This window comes from Gracilinanus agilis, chromosome 5 (assembly GCF_016433145.1).
Source record: "Gracilinanus agilis isolate LMUSP501 chromosome 5, AgileGrace, whole genome shotgun sequence".
Classification (NCBI taxonomy): domain Eukaryota; kingdom Metazoa; phylum Chordata; class Mammalia; order Didelphimorphia; family Didelphidae; genus Gracilinanus; species Gracilinanus agilis.
The window spans coordinates 122,611,652-122,633,681 of NC_058134.1; the positions used below are offsets into that span (position 1 = coordinate 122,611,652).

General features: G+C 41.9%; 1 protein-coding gene across 1 annotated transcript in view; it reads right to left on the reverse strand.

Annotated features, from left to right (window-relative positions):
* The window catches only part of STRIP2 (striatin interacting protein 2), a 68,122-nt gene that overhangs the window by 10,750 nt on the left and 35,342 nt on the right, over positions 1 to 22,030 (reverse strand). Inside the window, exons 14-15 of the mRNA XM_044679021.1 lie at positions 17,908 to 18,008; positions 10,952 to 11,018 (exon numbers count right to left, since the gene is read on the reverse strand). Coding sequence (XP_044534956.1) covers positions 10,952 to 11,018; positions 17,908 to 18,008 — 168 coding nt within the window. The remainder of the gene's footprint in view (positions 1 to 10,951; positions 11,019 to 17,907; positions 18,009 to 22,030) is intronic.

A 22,030-nucleotide genomic window follows, 5' to 3' on the forward strand; every position in this document is an offset into this window, starting at 1 on the left:
TATACTTGAACTTCTAACTAATCAATCTACTTGCTAATCCCCCTACAAAAACAGTCTTTTCCCATGTCCACATCTTTGCACAAGTTGTCCCACAGGCTGGAATGCATGCCTTTCTCACATCCAATTCCCAGCTAGCTGCCTTCAGAGTTCATTTCAATGCTACCTTCCTAATCCCCAGCAGCTCACTAGCTACGAGCCTGGCGGCCACCTGCTTCCAAGTTACCTTGTATGTGCTTGGTATAGATTTTGCATTTGCTTCTAAGTCTATCTATTGTTTCCCTTAACATAATTTAATTTCCTGGAAGTCAAGGATTGTCCTTTTTGTCTTCATAACTTCAGTAGGTGTTTAATAAATACTTAAGAGACTGACAAGCTGATTAAGGGAAGAACAAGGCATATATTTTGGCCAGAGAAAATTGGAATGATTGGCATTGCAGGTACACAGAATTTAAGAACTAGAAGGACCTGATGCTGGGGCAAATGGCACACAGCTCATTAAATATGGCCTTCAGATGCCTTAGCCAAAGGCAGCTTAGTGGCTCTGGGGATATACAGTGCCAGGTCTGGGGTAGGGAGGACCTGGGTTCAAATTTGGCCTCAGATATTTCCTAGCTGTATGATCTTGGACAAGTCACTTAACCTCAATTGTCTAGCTCCCACCTCTCTTCTGTCTTAGAATTGATGGTAAGACAGAAGAGTTGTTTTGTTTTGTTTTGTTTTCTAAAGAAGTAGAGAGAAGAGATAAGATGGTAGGTGGATGGAATAGAAAACTCAAGAGAAAGCTTCCTACTATTGATTTTGTCTGTAAGATAAGAAGGAAGAGAATGAGGGAAAGAGGATCCCTGATGAAACAAGATTCTGGAGGACAATGTGAAGGAGTGGAAGTAAAAGTCTGGAGACAGAGATTGGCTTCTAGGAGAAGAGGGTGTGAGTGACATTTCAGTTTTTCACAGAACAGAGGAAAGGAGCTGATACAATATGTTTGATGGCCTCCATCTTCTCAAGAAGGCAGAAAGGAGCCAATCAAGGCAGGAAGTAGCATCAGAAAGTTGGGAAATCCAAGTATGACCACCCTAGTGCAGCCTCTGTGGTTGGTAAAAGGAGGGAATGGGAAAGTCTGAAATCTATAGATTGTAGCTCTCCCTTCTAAGGCCAGTGATTAAGAGACTCCCCACCCCCCCATCTAAATAATAAGGTCAGTCATAATTCAGGGATAGGCTCATTCATTTATTTTGGCTAAGAAGACTTTTTTTTATAAAACCTTTCTGTCTTAATAACAATTCAAAGACAGAAGGGCAAGGCCTCGGCAAACAGGGTTAAGTAACTTGTCCAGATTTGAACTCAGGTCCACTAAACTCCAGACCTGGCTTTCTATTTACTGAGCCATCTAGCTGTCCTCCCCTCTACTTCTTGAAAGAGTTGTCTAAGCCTTCCTCACTACCTATTGTTTTCTTTAAGCCAGAGATGCTTTAAGGGAATCTATGAACTTGAATGGGGAAAAAAAAATTATACCCTTATTTTCATTAACTTAAATTTAAATTAACTTTAACTTAAATTTAGGATTTCCTTCAATTCTGTAAAATCTTTATTCTAAGGAGGAGTCCATAGGCTTCAGACTGCTGAAAGTCTCCCTCCCCTGCCAATCCATCCTCCATACATCCACTGAATTGATTTTCCTAAGGTGCAGATCCAATTGTGTCATCCTTCTACTCAATAATCTTCAGTGGCTCCCTATTGCCTTCAGGACCAAATATGAAACATTCTGTTTTGCATTCAAAGCTATTCATACCCTAGCCCCCTCCTACCTTTCCAATTTTCTTACATCTTACTTCCCAGGATGTACTTTCTGATCTAGTGATCCACAAACAAGACACTTCATGTCTTGGCTTGAGGTATTTTCTCTGGCAGTCCTCTATTTTTGAGACATTCCCTCACCTCCACTCTGACTGGTCCCAGTTAAACTCCCACCTTCTCCAAGAAGCCTTTCCTAACAGATCTTAATTCCAGTGCCTCCTCTCTCATTTCCTGTTAGCCTCTAATTAGCTTATTTTGTATACATTTGTTTGCATGTTGTCTCTGCTATTAGATTGTAAGCTCCTTGAGGGCAGGGACTTGCTTTTGCCAGTTTTGCCAGTATCTCCAACACTTAGCACAGTGCCTGGCCCATAGCAGATGTTTAATAAATGTTTATTGACTGATTGAACCCTTAGCTTTAAACCTCTGCAATCTGGCTTTAGTCCACACCCCCATTAGACTGGAACCATCCTCCGAAGTCACCAGTGACCTCGTAATGACCAAATCTGGTAGCATTTCTTAATCCCTGCCATCCTCAGCCTCTGAAACATGGAGCACAATTGGTCACCCCCATCAGATGTCATCCCTGTGTTTGGCTCCAGCAATAGAACATTCTCATTACCACCCACCTAGATATTACTTGTCTCCAACTAGCTCTCCTCATCGCTACCCTCATGTTTCTCTGCATAGATTGGGGCATGCCACCACGCCTCTACTGACAGGTCTTTGGGGGCCCCACACTGCTTACCAAAGCTGTACTTGGCATTCAAGACCCTCCGTCATTTGACATCACCCTGCCTTTTCAGCTTTATTTCACATTACCCTCTTCTGTGCTCTCTCTACTACAGGGAAACTGGACTATTCTCTTTCTCCCAAGAGACAATCCATGCTTTCTTCCCTCTATGTCTTTACATATGCTGTCGCCTATGGCTGCCCTACCACCCATTCTTTTTTTTTTTTTTAACCCCTTACCTTCTATCTTAGAATCAATACTGTGTATTGGTTCCAAGGCAGAAGAGCAGTAAGGGCTAGGCAATGGGGGTCAAGTGACTTGCCCAGGGTCACACAGCTAGCAAGTGTCTGAGGCCAAATTTGAACCCAAGACCTCCCATCTCTAGGCCTAGTTCTCAATCCACCAAGCTACCCAGCTGCACCCCCCACCACCCATTCTTTACCTTATGGATTCCTAGACATCCTTTAAAAGCCCAACTCAAATACTACCTCTTCCATTCTCCTTTCTACAGTGTCACTAATAACTTGGGTTCATAGCTAGTCATTGGTTCTGCATTATTCTGACATGTTTCTCTTATCATATTGAATATTAGCACTGAGGCAGTTAGGTGGTGCAATAGATAGTGCCAGGCCTGGAGTCAGGAAGACCTTAGTTCTAACCTAGCTTTCAACATTAGTTGTATAACCCTGGACAAGTCACTTAACCCTACTTGCCTCAGTTTCCTTACCTGGGCAAACCATTTAACCCTATTTGCCTCAGTTTCCTTATCTGTAAAATGAGCAAGAGAAGGAAACAGAATATCACTCTAGTATCTTTGCCAAGAATACCCCTAAATGGGGTCACAAAGAGTCAGACACAACCAAAACAACTGAACAACAAAATGACGAATGAGCCCTTTCTGTATCCTCTTTTTCTCCTCTATTTGACTGTAAGCTTTATGAGAGTTGGAACTATAATTTACCTAAACTTTGCCCCAAGACTTAACACAATGATCTATGTCTTAAACGAATGAATGGATGAATAGACACAACAGTTCATCTAATATATTCCTTATTAATGGGGTAAGGAGAAAAGGCTTTAAAGGAACCTTTTAGGGTCATTTCTAGGGTCCACTTGACTTGAGGCATTTTCTCTGGCTAATGCATATGCTTTATAACAAAGGCTTTCTGGAACTAAGTTATTATCTCCAAAAGAATGTCAATTCCTTGGAGCAGGGACTGGTTTTTTTCTTTCCTCTTGGGGTCTCCAGGCTTGAGAGGGGGTAATCTGGCATTGTAGATGGAGTTAATCTTGATATAAGGACACAAAGAAAATAGGAAGGTGCTTGGATACAGTAGGGAGAGCACTAGCTCAGGGTTCAAGCAGCTACAGACCTGATCAAGTGGGAGCTGACTCTTTCAGAGGAATATATGTGACATGTCAAATCTAATTCATTTCATATCTTCCAAGCAGATTGTTAAATAAGATCTCCTACTGGCTACTTCTCATGGTGCCGGATATCCCGATAGTTGTTAGGATTGGGAAGCAAATGATAATTGTTGACATAACTTCTCGCAAGTCCATGGGTTATGACATCTGGAAGGATTCTTAGAGACTATAAAGTTGAAACATTCATTTAGGATCAGGAAATGCAGGCCCCCCCCCCCAAAGCTTAATGGCTTAGCCTAAGTCACATAGCTAATTAGCTGTTAGATAAGATGACCTCCATGATTCCTCCTTCCAGTTCTAACATTTTTATGATTTTTTCTTTTTCCGTTGAAAACTTCCGCTTCTACTCCCTTCCTCCCCCTGATTCCTTTCAACTACCACCAAGGGCAAGAAAAGGGGCTTCTTGAGCTTTAAAAACAACAACAACAACAACATTATGATTACATGGGAGCTGTCCATGATTCATGCTATATTTCAAAATGAGAATTAGGGCAAATTGGCTTGCAGGGAAGCTCACTTTCAGATAAATTCTAGGTTGATTCAAACCTATGTGACAGCTTAAATCAACATGCCATGTGTTGATCCTAGCACAGTAACTGAGTGCTGAAACTGGAGTCTTAAAAGACTAGTCTTGGACATTTACTAGCTGTGGGACCCTAGACAAGTCACTTAGCCTTTGTCTCATTTTTCTCCATTGTAAAATGGGGATAATAATAATAATAATAATAATAATAATAACAACAACAACACCTACTTTCCAGGGTTATTGTGAAAATTAAATATTTGTAAAGCACATAGCCCAGTGCCTGGCAAACAGCAGGTGTTTAATAAATGTTGTTTCCTTCATTCCTTCTTGTGTTTATGTTTTTCTCCCCAAGGCTAGTTGTTACTGTTTTTAATATTCTCATAGTCTCAAGAGGATAGCAGCCATCAATCAAGTGAAAAAAGAGCCTAAGCATCATCATGAATAACCCAATAATTTGCTATCATGAGAGTAGGTGGCCTGAAATTTTGGGACTTTTCTTATTGTCCAGTTCCTGGCGAGTAATAATGGAAAATAAAAAACTGTAGTTACTGGCTCTGACCACCAAGTGACACTGATGCTTCATAGAAAGACTCTAGAAATCTCACTCGTTCTGGCTTGAAGCCAGATGCTAGCATCAACTCCATAGATGTTTGCTTGTTCCATCACCCTTAGTTATCCTTCAAGTCTTAGAAAGCTCAACACTCCCCCGCCCCACCCCCAAAGAAAATTTATTCTAAATTTTCCTTGCAGGAAGTTATCTAAATTGAGGTCTGTATTCCACCTCCAACTTGCCATTGAGTCCCCATTCTAAAAGCTCTTTTGTAAACTGGTCTTTTGACACTCCAAATACATATTTCTGGAATACCACTCCATGGTAAGAAACGATGAGCAGATTAATTTTTTTAAGCCCTTATTTTTCATCTTAGAATCAATAGTATGCATTGGGTCTAAGGCAGAAGAGTAGTAAGGGCTAGACAATGTGAGTTAAGTGACCTAGTGCCCAGGGTCACACAGCTAGGAGGCATCTGGGGTCACATTTGAACCCAGGACCTCCCGTCTCTAGGCCTGGCTCCCAAAGTTGTCCCTGAGCAGATTAATTTTTTAAAAAACTTGGAAAGAGCCTCATGAGAGAATGAAGAATGAAACAACATTATATACAGCTGTGGACTTAATATTTGAAGGATAACTTGTGAATGTTCACCTTCTGAGGAGAAGGGGAAACCTGAAGGACATAATCTATATAACCCTAAGAGTTTCCCAAATGAAGTCTTCTATGGTGTGGAGAGGGGAGGAATATATATATATATTTTTAAATTTTTTTTTAAAATCCGCAATACAGTGAAGCAGCCATAAGTGAACCTCGATATAGCGAGGGACACAGTATTTCCATAGGAACAATGTTAGGAATTGTGGTTAGGTTCCCAAGCTAGCCCACACAAGCCTATTTAAGCTATAATGTATACAAAGCACAGGTCATCTCAAATATTCCTCTTATGCCTGGTGTTGTGCTGTTTCTACAGTAATTCCTTTGGGTCCCAGGAATACAGCTCCTCCCCATTTCAGGGGCAGGATGTTGCAAGCTGCTCCAGAAGCATGGCAGGATAGATAGGGAAGAGATGACAGAGTCTGGCCAGTGTTCCAGGACAGTTGTAAATTCTCGTTTCTGTGCTCTATATTTATTTAGATAAGAGAAAGTTTCTCTCTGGACTAATTAAAGACTCTTTTGGCACAGGGTAGGCAGGAGCAGGCTCCAACACATTACCAATTAAGAGCTGGACAGAGAAGCAGGAAGACAAAGGCACAACTATGCAGGACAAGAATTAACAAGTAGCCACTGAGGGTCTGTTATGAGCCAGATATGGTGCTAGGAGTTGGGGATACAAAGACAAAAATTAAAGGCTGCCCTCCTGGAGCTTCCATTCAATTGGAAGAAGTTCCTTTTCAGTCATTTTTCAGTGATGTCTGACTCTTTGTGATCCCATTTGGGGTTTTCTTAGCAAAAATACCAAAGTGGTTTTCCATTTCCTTCTCTAGCTCATTTTATAGATGAGGAAACCAAGGCATTGTTAAGTGACTTGCCCAGGGTCACATAGCAACTAAGTGGCTCTGGCTGGATTAGAATTCAAGATGAGTCTTCCTGACTCTCACATCCAGGCACTCTATCCATGTAGTCTAAAACACTGGACTCTGCCCCAGGATGCTGCACTTTGATGGGAGAGCCTTTGCCTTATTTTGCCCAGAACCTGACCTCCATGTCACTTCTCAACCTTCTCCCCACCATGATGTTGGATGGTCTCCTCTTTGTTGATGTCCAATTCTTCATGACCCCATTTGTGGTTTTCTTGGAAAAGACACTGAAGTGGTTCACCATTTCCTTCAGCTCATTTTATTTTCTTTCTTTAACTTAAAAAATTTTAAATTTATAACAACTTAAATTTAAAATTCGATCTTATAATCAACACTAAGTATTGGTTCCAAGGCAGAAGAATGGTAAAGGCTAGGCAATGGTCAAGAGACTTGTCCAGGGTCACACAGCTAGAAAACATGTGGTCAAATTTGTATAAGAAAATACCACCGTTCTATGTGAAAGGTACTTCTGGGGAGGAGCTAAGAGATCCTTTCTATAAGAAAGGTACTACTGCTGGTGATGGAATACTATTGAGCTAAAAGGAATAATAAACTGGAGGGATTCCATGTGAACTGGAATGACCTCCAGGAATTGATGCAGAGCAAAAGGAGCAGAGCCAGAAGAACATTGTACACAGAGACTGATATACTGTAGTAAAATAGAATGTAATGGACTTCTGTACCAGCAGCAATGCAATGACCCAGGACAGCTCTGAGGGATTTATGGTAAAGACGCTACCCACATTCAGAGGAAGAACTGCAGGAGAGGAAACATATAAGAAAAACAACTGCTTGAATACATGGGTTGATGAGGTCATGATTGGGGATCGAAACTACCACACCAATGCAACTATCAACAATTTGGAAATAGGTCTTGATTAATGACATGTTAAAACCAGTAGAAATGGGGGGCAGCTGGGTAGCTCAGTGGATTGAGAGCCAGGCCTAGAGACGGGAGGTCCTAGGTTCAAATCTGGCCTCAGCCACTTCCCATCTGTGTGGCCCTGGGCAAGTCACTTGACCCCCATTGCCTACCCTTACCACTCTTCTGCCTTGGAGCCAATACACAGTATTGACTCCAAGACGGAAGGTAAGGGTTTAAAAAAAAACAACCAGTAGAAATGTATATCGGCCGGGGGGGGGGGGGGGGGGTCGGGGGGTGAAGGGGAAAGTAAGAGCATAAATCATGTAACCATGTTAACTTTTCCAAAATATAAATATTAATAAATGTTAAAAAAAAAAGTTAAAAAAAAAAAAGAAGGAAAGGTACTGCTGTGAAACAGTAAGAAAGCAGGGGATTGGTAGTCACGACATCTCCATACAAGTCCAGCTCAGGTAACAAGTTATAGGAAAAATAGAAGAGTCACAGAAGGGCGATAATCACTATTTCAAAAAGAGAGGATGATGATAGCTGATGGATAGAAGACAATTTTTATTTTGCTCCCATTTTCTCTGCCAACCAGAATGATCCTTGAATCAGAAAGAACAGAATCAAAATGGCCAATAGAGCGTGAATACCCAACATAAAGAGGAAGATAAGTTCAAGTCTCCAGGCCCAGAGGCTCTACATTCAAAGAACTGGACAGGGTGATTTCTGAACCTTTTGTCAGTGATCTCTGAAAGCACAAAAAGGAAAGAGGTAATATAGGACTGGAGAGGAGAAAGAGAATGGGGGAGAGAGGAATTGAGTCTACTAGGGCCTAGAGCTTGACTTTGATTTTGGCAAAATTCCAAATTTTGCGCTTTACTCTGTGATATTTAATATTTTTTAAAATCCATATTTTTTGTCATGATAGGCTTTGAGAGACTGGGAAGAACCAAAGATGACACTGCCAAATTGGAATGGGGCAATTTTCTAAAAGAGGAAAAGAATAGAACCAAAACCTACTGAGTTTGACTCCAGTCCTGACAAAATTCTAGGGCATATTAGTAAAGGGAGGGCTAATGAAGACCTAGAAAAGCAAGTAATGATCATGAAGAGTCACACTGGTGGGATTTTGAATTCAAGTCCTCTGAATCCATAATCAGGGCTCTATCTTTCTAGGTTGAATGCAAATTATTTCCCTTCATCAGCACTACAGTTCTTCCTGAACTGGCCTTTTGCTGTTTCCCAAACTCAGTACTTCATCTCCAGCCTACATCCCTATAACTAGAATACATGCTCTCCTTTCTTTACTTCTCCATCTTGGAATCCCTAGCTTCCTTCAAAGCACAGCACATGAGTCATCTGCTATGGGAAATCTTCCCTGCCCTCAACTGTTAGTGTTCTCCTCTTCCTCCTCCCTTTGTGTTTAAACTTAACGTGGCTTCCCCACAACAGAATTCAATTATTTGATTCTTATTTTGTAGTTAATTCCTGTATACATGCTGTTTCTATTCAGTAAAATAGAAGGTCTTTGAGGGCAGGGATTGTTTCTTGCTTGCCATTGTATCTTCTGGGCTTCGAGCTCCCCTGTGCTATGTTGCCCTCCACGCACACTTTGCACAGTAAATGTATGGTATGGCACACAGTAGGTGCTCGCCACACATTTGTTGCATTGAATTACCTGTTTAAAATTGAGCTACCATGAACCCCAGGTAGAACGTAAGCTCCTTGAGGGCAGAAGCTGCTTTGTTCTGTCATTGTTTCCCTAGTTTCTAGTTTGCAGTAGGTACATAATAAATAAATGCTTGCTGGATTCGCCTGAATTGAAGTTAAGAGACTGCTTCTTCTTGGCATCCAAGGTTGTTTGTATGAATAATAACTTCCCAGGTCACTTCCTCAATAGCTTTGGCTAATATTTCCTCAGGAGATTTAAGGCAAAATGTTTTCTATAGAGCACGCATCATTTACACTAAACATTAGAAGGAAAAAGGCTTATGCATGTCCTCCAGGAAGACCATATAATAAATAACAGCTTAACAGGACAGAGCCAGGAAGAGCTGTCCTGCTATTCAGCCAAAAAGTTGGCCCACGTTCAGTTCCGTGATTCATCCTCACTTGCGCTTCTCTTTGGGATTTATTCATTCTGCTGAACTAAGTGCAGAGATTTGTCACTAGAAGCTTAGTCACCAAGTGACAAATTTTTGGACTCATTAGACCATCTCCTAAGGCATAAGGGGGAATGGTCATCATTAATAGAAGTAGCCTCTGGCGATGTTTGAAGTATTCAAAACATATAATGATGATGATGACAATAATGACAAATACTGGGTTCTTGTGACTGACATTTCTAGAGTACTTTACAGTTTACAAAGCCCTCCATAAACATTTATTCCTTATAGATACCTGTAGGGAGGGAGATGTATGTTCTAAAGTTATCCTAATCCTGCCTTTTACAGATGGGGTATCTGTGGCACAGAGTGGGTAAGTGATTTGGCCAGAGATACTCACCTAGTAAATGGCAGTGCTGGAACGATAATACAAGGGGCAATGTGATCCCAATCTACTGATTTCTCATAAGGCTTCTTCCATTATGCCACGACAGCTTTCTATTTATTCATTATACAGCATTTATTTATTGATCCTTTTCTCATCTCTTATACGTCTCTCAGTCAAACGATATATGCAGCTCTCTAATGCTTTCCTCCACTCCTCATTCACCTAAAGCAGCTTCTCTGCCTCATTAGCTATTTTTAAGAATTATGTTTATTTAATTACTTTAGAATATTTTTCCATGGTTACATGATTCATGTTCTTTTCTTCCCCTCCTTCCACTTCCCTCCTATAGCCAATGTGCAATTCCACTGGGTTTTACATGTGTCATTGATCAAGATCTATTTCCATATTAGTGATATTTGCACTGGGGGGATCATTTCGAGTCTATATCCCCAGTCATATTCCCATCAACTCATGTGATCAAGCAGTTGTTTTTCTTCTGTGTTTCTGCTCCCACAGTTCTTTCTCTGGATGTGGATAGTTTTCTTTCTCATAAATCCCTCAGAATTGTCCTGGATCATTGCATTGCTGCTTCATTAGCTATTTATGTTGCTTTTCTCTGAAGCAGGACAGCATAAGATTTGCAGTCAGAAAAGACATGGGCTAGCATCCTGCTCAGAAACTTACTGGTTGCGTGACCTTAGCCAAGCTTCTTCACTTTGAAACCCTAGTTTACTCTTCTCCAAAACGAGGGTGGATAATCATTGTAGGCACATTACAGAATTGTTGTGGGGAACAAATGAAATTTAAAGATGTCGAGTGTTTTGCAGATCTTCAAGCACAATGTAAATATTGGCTCAGCTTCTTCCAGCATACCTTTGCCTTTAAAACTGAGCAATCACTAAGACCCAGAAGGAATAAGGAGCAAATGCCACCTTCTCCAAACACATCTGTTTCAAGGCTTACAAAATCCCCTTTTCCTTACCAGGCTTTCGGCAGTGAGGTCTGGCAAATCATGGATGGTACAGGAGGGGTAATCCAGGACTGAGATGCTAGAAAGAGATGAGAGGAAGAACAGCATTAAGGAAGCAGACACTTCTTCTCCCAGGATCCCATTGCCTTCTGCACTTCTCACTGTAGTCAAAGACCAGCAGCTGCTGGGCCTGTCCATTTACCCTCTCCTGGGTGATTCAAAAGAACAACTCACAGGGCCAGTCTCTCCTTAGACAGGTGGACAGGATTGGAAACTTCTAGGGTATGATAGGTTTGGGGTTTGAAGTTGTGTAGACATATTCATGGGGATATTTCCCAAAGCCAGATAATGTAATTCAATCCAATAAGCATTTACTAAGGACCTACAGAAAGAAAAGGCATTTTTGTCCTCAAGGAGGTTACATTCTATTGGGAGAACACACTTGTAAACAGATGTATATATACCTGATAATGTGAGGAAGAGGGAGAGAATGCTAAATATTTAAGGAGGTCTGGAAAGGCTTCCAATAGAAGATGACACAGGAAGGGCAGGTAAGGTAGGTGGCTCAGTGGAGACAGAGTCAGGTTTGGAGATGGGAGGTCCTGGGTCAAAATCTGGCTTTAGACACTTTCTAGATGCGTGATCCTGGGCAAGTCACTTAACCCCAATTGCCTAGCCTTACCACTCTTCTGCCCTGGAATCAATACTTAGTATCCATTCTAAGACAGAAGGTAAAGGGTTAAAAAAAAGATGGCAAATGAGCCTCGCTTGAAGGAAACCAGGGATGCTAAACCAGGATGTAAAGAGGAAAAGGCAGTTCATTTCAGGCATGGGAGAAAGCATGTACAAAGACACCGAGGAGGGAGATGATGCCAAGTTTGGGGAACGGCAAGTAGTTTAGCTGGAACCATGGGAAGGAGGATGATGTGCTGAAAGATTAGAAAGGTAGGCTGTAGCCAGATAGCATATCCCAGTGTGGAAGGCTGAGTGAGGATAAATCTCTCTTGAGCCTCTGATAGCATCTCTTTCCAAAGGCAGCAGCTCCTGAGTGTGACTCTTAGGAAGCCAAGATACTCTTTCTGTGCCATCTCTGGAGTGAAAGGTTTGAGTGGTGGTGAGGGGGGTAAAGGAGGGATTGGCTTCTCTGAACCAGGGCCAATCTGGCAGTCCAATATAGTAACAGAATACGTCTCCTAAACAGGTGGAAGATTGAGTCGATGGAGGCCAGCAGGGGAGAACCCAGTAAAGCAGACATGAGTCAGAAACTGAAATAGCTCAGGGCTGAAGACTCAGGGCACGTGCATGCACTTAGCCACACAATTGAAATGTCTCTATCTGAGAAGCAATACGGGTCAGCTTATACTTCCCCATGCTTCAGCTTCTTCATGTACACAATGGCATCAAGTGATCTGAGTGCAAAAGGAACAAATTCAAAATCATGGAAGGTTGGTTCGAATCCTGGCTTTGCTACTTGCTACCCCTGGAACATCTTGGGAAGATCACCTCCCCTCTTTCTAAGTTTCACTATCCTCATTTATAAAAATGAAGACCACTCTTCTCTCCTAGAATTGAGAGGAATTTAAGTGGCTCAGCATATAGAACACCAGGCCTAGAGATAAGAGGTCCCGGATGCAAATCTGGTCTCAGGTACATCCTAGCTGTGTGACCTTGAGCAAGTCACTTAACTCCAATTGCCTAGCCTTTACCACTCTTCTACCTTGGAAGTGATATTTAGTATCGATTCTAAGGCAGAGGGAAAGGGTTTCAAAAAAAGGAGGGCAGTAGCTAGGTAGCACAGGCTTGGCATTGGGAGGATCTGGGTTAAAATGTGACCTTAGATACTTCTTAGCCATGTAATTTAATCCTGATTGCCTAGCCTTTGCCACTCTTCTATCTTAGAACTGGTTTCTAGAAGGGTTTAAAAAAAAAAGAATGAAGACACAAGACTAGATAGTTTCAAAGGTCTTTCATAGCTCTACATCCTATGATCTACCCTTTGGGAGGGTTAGGTCTAAGGTGTAATTGGGTAGGAAACATCTTGGACCAATAGCAAAACAGCAACTTCTCTGAAGTTTAGAGTCTTAGATAGTCAGTTGCTTGGAATCCTGCCTCCCCAGGCTCACATAGTTAGTCTGAATCGCCATTAGGACTAGAAACCCAGGGCCTTGAGACTGTCCTATGGCCTCCCCTCTCTCCCAAGTCTTCCCCTTTCCAAACTAAACATCTCCAGGTCCGATCTTTGGGTGACATGGTCTCAAGACCTTCTGCCACCTGGTCAGCCTCCTTTGGATATTCACCAACATCTTTCCTAAAACCTGGAATTTAAAAAAAAAATTCCCCAAATGGCATGTTTAGATAAGTTCCAAGATTAAAAACCATATTTATTTCTCTGTTTCAGACTATCAAGAATTTTGCTTCCTACAGAATAGAAATTGTAGGGAGGGTTGAAATGTTCAGAAAAAAGGATTTGTCCTTACAGTAATTTCTAATGCCTTATTCAGAAATATGGAGCTGTGTCCTTGGGCGTGGTCTAGCAAGGAAGGCTTGGAACAGACTAAAATGGGCTCAAGGGCTATTTCCAGGCAAAATCTGAGGTCCCAAGGGAGCCATCCTTTATGCACCAGCCCACAAGAAGTACAGACAAATTTGAGGCTGCCAAAATTGGGTGGCACTTGTAAGACTTCTAAGAATTTTCTGCTGCTCTAACTCGCTCTTTCTCATTTTCAAGAATCCCATTGCAGATAAAACCTTTTGAGATGGGGAGGGAAGACGTCTCACCTTGGAGATTTTAACATTTTTAAAAATTAAAATGTCACGGAGCAAATAGGGCAGCTAATGGTTTGAATGCCAGACCTAGAAACAGGAGGTTCTAGGTTCAAATCTGGCCTCAGACACATCCTAGGTGCGTGACCCTGGGCAAGTCATTTAACTCCAGTTGCCTAGCCCTTACTATTCTTCTACCTTGGAACCATAGTATTGATCCTAAGATGGAAGGTAAGGGTTTGCTTGTTTTTTAATGTCACAGCACAAATCCAGGTAATTAATTCCCCTTCCTGTGGAGTGACTTTACCAAACTAGTTCAATTTCCAATACATCCCAAATCAGAGAGAGAATAAATGTAGGCCAGTGAGTTGTCAGTGAGGTCCCAAGTGGACTCAATGGGACAAACTCACTTCCTTTAAGGAGTCCTTCCAGATGAGCCCATCCCACATCTTAATAACTGTCATCATAGCAGCAGACAAAGAACTTCAGGGGTTTTCATACTTAACACCCTTGAAGCATTTCTGTAACTTATCTCATTGGATCACAACCCCCCCCCCAAAAAATGGGGCAACAGTACAGTATAGACATATTATAGAGAGTCTGGGGGCAAAAGCCAAAAATGTCTACAAGGAAAATGAAAAACTCTGATCTGATGGAGTCCATTTGGAAATGGGCCGAGTGTCTTGGAAAAGCAAGGAGAGTTCTCCAGTCTGAGCCTCTCAGTCTAGTTTCTTCCTTGGAGAGACAAAAGCCCTTCTCTAAGGGGCAATTCAGTTCACTCAAGCAATTCAAGGCACTCTGCCGGTGCCACTCACCAGTGAGGGACATGAGGCAGAGTTAGTCTCTCTTGGGCCAAGAAAGGCTTAAATTCTAAATATTAACCAGGCCTCAAGCTGCCGGGTCCTTCTCCACATCTCTCCTCATTCACAGACCTGCACAGCCCAGAGATCTTTGCTCAAAACTGGCCTCTCCATTCAGTATCTCAAACTCCTTTTTATTTCTCCTTTTCCCTTCTCCCTAGACTGACCCTTCCTATCTTCCCATCCCAAAGGGCCTTAATCTCAGTGAGCCGATCCATTTAGAAAGCTAGCTATATAGCTGTCTTCCTCCCTCCACATCCACCAACAAGTTGTTAATTATTGATCAAGATTTAATATCTTTCTTGTCTTGAGTATTTACATTAATTTCTGTTTTAATTTATTTACTTTTTTATTTTAAATTAAATTTATTTTAAATTAAATTAAACTTACTTATTTAATTTAATTACATAAAGTGTTTTATTGCCTACAAAAGCACTTTCCCATCCATTATCTCATTTAATCCCATTCCCTCCACAGGGCTCATATTATCTTCATTTTATAGTGAGAGCAGAGAGGGAGACAATACGATCCCATGGTCTAATGCAGTGATTCTCCAAGTGTGGTCTGGGGACTGCTGGGTCCCTAAGTACCTTTATTGGGGGGGGGGGGAAGGGAAAGGTCTGAGAAGTCAAAACTATTTTTATTTTTATTTATTTATTTTTTAATTTTAAACCCTTAACTTCTGTGTATTGACTTATAGGTGGAGGAGTGGTAAGGGTAGGCAATGGGGGTCAAGTGACTTGCCCAGGGTCACACAGCCATGAAGTGACTGAGGCCGGATTTGAACCCAGGACCTCCCGTCTCTAGGCCTGGCTCTCAATCCACTGAGCTACCCAGCTGCCCTAAAACTATTTTTATAATAGTACTAAGATGTTTTAATTCTTACACAGTATAACCTACATAAAGAAAAACTTTTTGATGGGGGTCTTCAATTTTTATGAGTCTAAAGGGGTCCCAAGGCACAGAAAATGAGAATCAAAATGCTTGGACTCAGGAGACCTGAGTAAATAGAGTATGGGACCTTGGGTCTTAGTTTCTTAATCCTGAAAAATAAGATGGTCCAATTAGATGATCTCTAGGAACCTTTTCTGCTTTTTAGACACTATGATACACAGTGTGCATGACTCATAAGGTCCTTTCTAGCCACTGCTTGAAGCCACTGAACTAGGAATGGGTAGAACTAGGACACAGACTCAGATCTTCTGATTTGGATCAGTGTCTTCTCCCTAATCAAAAAGTCCTTTATAGAGAACTCTTAGAAAACAAAAAGCCTTTGATGATAATGGTGAAATCTGGGGCACTATGAAGAGAGGGAGAAGATCTTTAGGCTCTACTCTTCCTCCATACTCCCTCGACAGCAATTAAGTGCTTAACTTCGATCATTCCTTTTGATCTAACATATTTTGTCTCAAATTCATTTTCTCAGTGAAATAAGCAGAAGCAAGAGATCATTGTACACAGTAATTACAATATTGTGGAATGATCAAGTGTGATAGACTTTGCTACCAACAAAGATCCAGGACAATTCTGAGGGGCTTATGACAAAGAATGCTCTCCACCTCCAGAGAAAGAACTGTGGGAGTAGGAATGCAGATGAAAACAGAAGATTTAGCACTTGCTTCTTTGGGCATATTGGAGGGGGGTGATTTTATAAGATTATTCACTTACAAAAATGAATAAAATGGAAATCTTTTAAAAAATCATTTCCTCAGAACCCATATATGTGTTCCTTCACATAACTCCCATGATCCACAAGTGAGAAACAAGCAGGTTTCTGCCATAGCCGAGCACTTGGTTCATATTGTCTGAAGAGAATTTACTCTTGCCTTTTAAGCTTATGGGCCTGCTCTAGCCACAGAGAAAGAAAGGAGTTTAGGAGTAGGACCAGAGGAGAAGTTCTAGGCTTTCCCTGATTCAGGGGCTCGGCATCTAGTTGAGGCCTTGGAATGATTCAGAGGCTCTAGGATTTCCATCTTGGATATAACTCCATCCTGCTCTCTTACTTTCCAGATGAGGACACCAGAACTTAGAATAAAGAGGTCTTTTGCCCAAGGTCAAACAAAGGACATGATAGAGCCAGTATTCAAACAAAGGTCTTCTGATTCCATAATATTATCTCCTTTTACACCACGAAGGAGCAAGTGCATAGGGTTATGCTTCTGCAAAAAACACCCAGCTTTGGGGATGAAGGAGGGCCCATTCAGCATTGGAATTAAAGTTAAGTTCTGTTTTCTACTTCCCATCCCAACACTCCCACCACCTACCCACCCATCCACCCAGTTTCTTCCATCCCTATTCTTCAAGGCACTGCCGCCTTAATTTGACTTCTGGTCCTATTCTCTTCTACCCAGTCCTCTTCTAGGGTTAGTCTTGTGAAGTCACCCCCCTCCCAAAGTTCTTCTCAACTGCCTATTGGGACACTTAAAATTCATCATTTGAGTTTCATTTCTTTAAGTTTTGAAGGCTCTTTGATCTTTCAAAGTGACCCATTAAAACACATATATGTTTGGGAAGGGTTAGCATCTAAATTCTTCTCAGTCCGTTTTCTTTCTTTCTTTTTACACCCTTACCTTCCATCTTAGAATCAATATTTTATATTGGTTACATAGCAGAAGAGCGGAAAGGGCTAGGCAAAGGGGGTTAAGTGACTTGTCCTGGGTCACACAACTAGGAAATGTCTGAGGCTAGATATGAACCCAGGACCTCCCACCTCTAGGCCTGGCTCTCAATCCACTCAGCCATTGAGCAGCCTCCATCAGTTCATTTCCAAAGATAACAGCTAGCTAGCTGAGCAGGCAAGGTCCTCCCAGGAATGGGAGGCTGGAGTGGAGGCAGGAACAGGGAGAACATGGAAATGGGAGCAGATATAATTCTATTCAATTTCCAAAACACAAACTCTGTCTTCCTCATAATTTTACCCAGGATATGAACTATCTTCTTCTATTACACATGGCCCCAGCCTGTTGAACAAGTAACAATTCTCTTGACATAAAAAAAAATGCATTACCATCTGCCTTGGAATTGAAACTCCCTATAGATGTTGTCTCCCCTTATTAGAAGATGAGCTGTTTCGAGAAATAAACTGTCTGCCTTTTTAATTTGTATCTCTAACAATTAGCACAATGCTTTGAAGATAATAGGTTTAAGAATCAATATTAATAATTAAAATTAATGAATATTTATTCAGATGAACATTATAAATCTTGAATTTATGATAGATTCTAGTTTTAATTATTATTTTAAATGTCATGAATTAAATATTCTAAATTATTAAGTTATTGTTAATAAGAATAACAACACATAGCAAATGCTTATTCAAAAACAAATAAATATTCCGTCCGTTACCTGTTCTTGGCTGTGATGTAGGATAAGATATTTTGATTGAAGAACTTCAGGATCAAGGGGATACAGTTGGCAAACACCAGATGCTGAGACACATATTCAAACTGAATCAAAAGAATCAAAGGAAATTGTGTGTGAATCTGACTATTGAGCAGGCAGGACAAGAACTGGGAGAAGGCACATGAAAGAATAATATGGGAATACATGAATTCTTCCCATTTCCCAGTGAGATCCATGGCATCCAGTTTCTATTTCCCATTTTCATAGCACTCAATGGTTCATAAAGTGCTTTCCTCACAACAATCCAGTGAGGTTGAGAACTGCAATTATTAGTATTCTCATTTTAGTGATGAGGAAAATAGAGTTTAGAGAAGTAAACTGACTTGCTCAAGGTCACACAGCTAGTAAGTGACAGGACTCAAACCCAGGGCTTCAAAGTCTCAGTCCAACTCTATCCCACCTTACAGACTACCCATCATCCCTTTAGGGCCACAACATCTGGAGCAACTTAACTTCCTGCCCTAGCTGGGAATTGTCCTTATCTCCATACTTCAGTTTCCTGAAATGGGACTACAATTCTTCATCCTCTACTACATTGATACTGTGTGAACTATAACCTAGTATAGAGAGATCTGAGAGTGAAATCCTTGCCCCCAAATCGCACCTTTTAAAAAAAAAAGCAAAGAATTATGAAGTGATATTATATGTTTTCTTAATCCAAAAGGAGCAAAGGAATCCCTTTAGGAAGAGATAGCCTTCATTGTACTAAATGACTGGCCCACAATGGCTCTACCATTCTATATTTAGCCAGGACAGGTGCCATCGGGCTCCAACAACTGTCAGCAACATAGTGGAAATGAAAGGGGGGCTCCAGGCAGGGGTTGCTGCTCAGTCACCAGTGACCAGAGGGACCAAATGCACAACATAAAGTAGAAAGAGCTAGCTGTGTGTACTCATGACCTCAGGAGGGAGCCAAGAATGGTAACAGTGTCAGGGATTCATTTCACTCTTCTGAAACTGGACGGAGTACAATGTCCAAGAGGAGAATCTGCTAAGGTGGTGGTAGCCATGGCAGAGAGTCATGGAGGTGCAGATGTTATCAACAAACATTTACAAAAGCAACTAATACATACCAGGCACTGTTCTAATAAATATTGGGATGTAAAAGACAAATGATATTGTAGCTCTCCTTAGAAAGATGGAAGGGGGTGTAGCTGGGTGGCTCAGTGGATTGAGAGTCAGGCCTAGAGACGGGAAGCCCTGTGTTCAAATCTGGCCTCAGACACTTTTCTTAGCTGTGTGACCCAGGGCAAGTCACTTAACCTCCATTGCCTAGCCCTTGCCACTTCTGCCTTGGAACCCATACAGAGTATTGATTCCATGATGGAAGGTAAGGGTTTAAAAAAAAAAAAAGGATGGAGGGAAGGAAAGGATCATTATTGGTGGAAAGATAAAGCTGAAAGGGAGGCAGCTAGGTAGCATAGAGGAGAGTGTGCCAGGCCTAGAGACAAGAGGATCTGGGTTCAAATCTGACCTCAGACTATGTAACCCTGGGCAAGTCACTTAATCTGGATTGCGTAATCCTTGCAGCTCTTCTGTCTTAGCATTTGATAGTAAGACAGAAGGATTTTAAAAAAGGAGGGGCTTTAGACATCATCTAATCCAACTTCCTCTTTTTATTGAGAAGAAAACTGAGGCCCAGAGAGGTTCAGAGTTGCTGGCCATTGGCAAAGCAAAGATTAGAATACACTTCTCCAATTTCTAGTCCCCAAACTAACAAACACTAAACCGAATCACCCATCCTCCAAAACACATAACATTTCTATAAGCCACTTAGTGACAATTGTACTATAAGTGAATGTTTCAAATCGACCCTGAAATTTTAAAAAAAGTATTGCCACAAGCAAGCCCTGTACCCTGACCTCATTCCAGGGACAGGGCAGAAATGAGCTCAGTTATAGAATCTCAGAGTGGGAAGGGATCTCAGGTGCCATATTGGTACCTGAGAAAGAATTCTAACTTCAATATACCTACTAAATGGTCATGTAGTTTCTGCCTAGAGACTTCCAGTGAGGGGTGACTCCCTATATCCCATGGCAATCCATTGTGATCATCTCTAATTTTTAGACGTTCTTTCTTCTTGATACCAAGTCTTAATCTGCTTCTCTGAAACTCACCCACTCCTCCTAGTTTTTCCCTCCAATCGAAACAGAGCTAGTCTAAGTCTTCTTTCACATGACAGCCTGTTAAATCCTTGAAGACATTTCTCAGCTTCTCTCTTCCTGCCATCCCAAGTCCTCTCTTCTCCAGGCTAAATCTGCCCAGATTTCTTCTGTTGATCTTTGTCAGGTGTGTTCTCGGGGTTCCCTCACTATCCTCGGAATGTTCTCCAGCTTGTCAGTAGCATTCCTAAAATGTGGCATGGGGACTGACAAGGGCAGAGGATGGCAGGCCAGCCACCTCCCTGGCCCTGGATGGTGGAAGATGCAGCTTAGTGGGAAGGGAATGGGTTACTATGATTCCTGCAGCCAGCAATTCCTTCTTTCTCTAGAGACCCCATCAAAGGGAGGATGAGGGTGATGACCACAGCCGCTTATATCTTCTGGTTTCTGGTCTGCTGAGTTAGGAGAGAGGGACATAATTGTGGTGTTTCCCACATAGTGATACACTCTACTATGGGGACTTTTATCCCAGGGGTTAGCAACATGTGTATCAGAGAGCCTGGGAAGAAGGAGCTGCCATCCACTCTGAATTTTTTAGGATTTAAAGAGACCCCCTAGTGGAATCACAGTCTATTCAGTTTCATTTAGCATTAACAGTTCATCCATACTCTCATTTGTTGTTGTTGTTCAGTCATTTTGGTCGTGCTCAATTCTTTGTGATCTCATTTAGGGTTTTCTTAGCAAAGATACTGAAGTAGTTTGCCATTTCCTTTTCCAGCTCATTTTACAGATGAAGAAACTGAGGCAAACAGGGTTAAGTGATTTGCCTACGGTCACACAGTTAGTGTCTGAGTCCATATTTGAATTCAGGACTTCCTGACTCCATGCCCAGTGCACTATCCACTGTGCCACTTATCTACCCAGTAAGCAATCAATCAATGTTTATTGGCGGGGGGGGGGGGGGGGGGGGGACGNGGGGGGGTGACGAGGAGGAAAGGCAGTGCAGTATGGGAGAAAGTACACTGGACTTCGAGTCGGGAGAAGCCGACTTTCAAATTATGACCCTGACATTTATTGGCTCTTTGACTAGGGACAAGTCACTTGGCTACACATACTCCCAATCATACAACTGTAGCTTCTTTGCACATAACACTTTAAGATTTCTACCCATGTCACCCCACCCCCTTACCCTCCAACTCAATAATTGTCAGTGGCTCCCTATTACCTCTATGCTCAAATAAAACTCCTGTTGGGCTTTTCAAGCCCTTTGCCTTCCTACTTTTCCAGTTTTCCTACCCTACACCTCTCCATATATTCTATAATCTAGCAACATTGACGCCCTTGTTGTTCCTTACACAAGCCCCTCTCTTCCAAGTCTGTGTGCTTTCCTGGTTGTCCTCCATGCCGGGAATGCTCTCCTGCTTCAGGTCCATTTCTAACTTCCCTGGGTGCTTTCAAATCTCAGCTAAGATCCAATCTTCTCCAAGCAGCCTTTTCTTGATCCCTTTTCAGTCCAGTTCCTTCCCTCTGCTGATTAGCTTCAATTTGTCCTGCTATCTATATCTTGCAAGTGCAGAGTTGTTTGCATGTTTTCCACCCCATTAGACTTTGAGCTCCTTGAGAGGAGGGGCTGTATTTGCCTTCCTCTGTATCCTCTGTGTTCCCGAACAGTGCCTGGCACAAAGAAGCCACTTGACAAATAACTTGTTGACTGACTGTCTGCCTAGAGTGTGCTTTCCTCTCAACCATCCCAGGAGGAAGGTCTTGCAAATATCATTATCCCTGCATCATAGATAAGAAAGCTAAGGCTCAGGGGAATTTGTTTGAGAGAAGCAGTTGGTGGAACAGTGGATAGAACACTGGGCCTGGAGCCAGGAAGACTGAAGTTCAAATCTTTGGCTTCAGATCCTCCCTAGCTGTGTGACCCTGGGCAAGTCACTTGTCCTCTGTCTCACTTTCTTCCA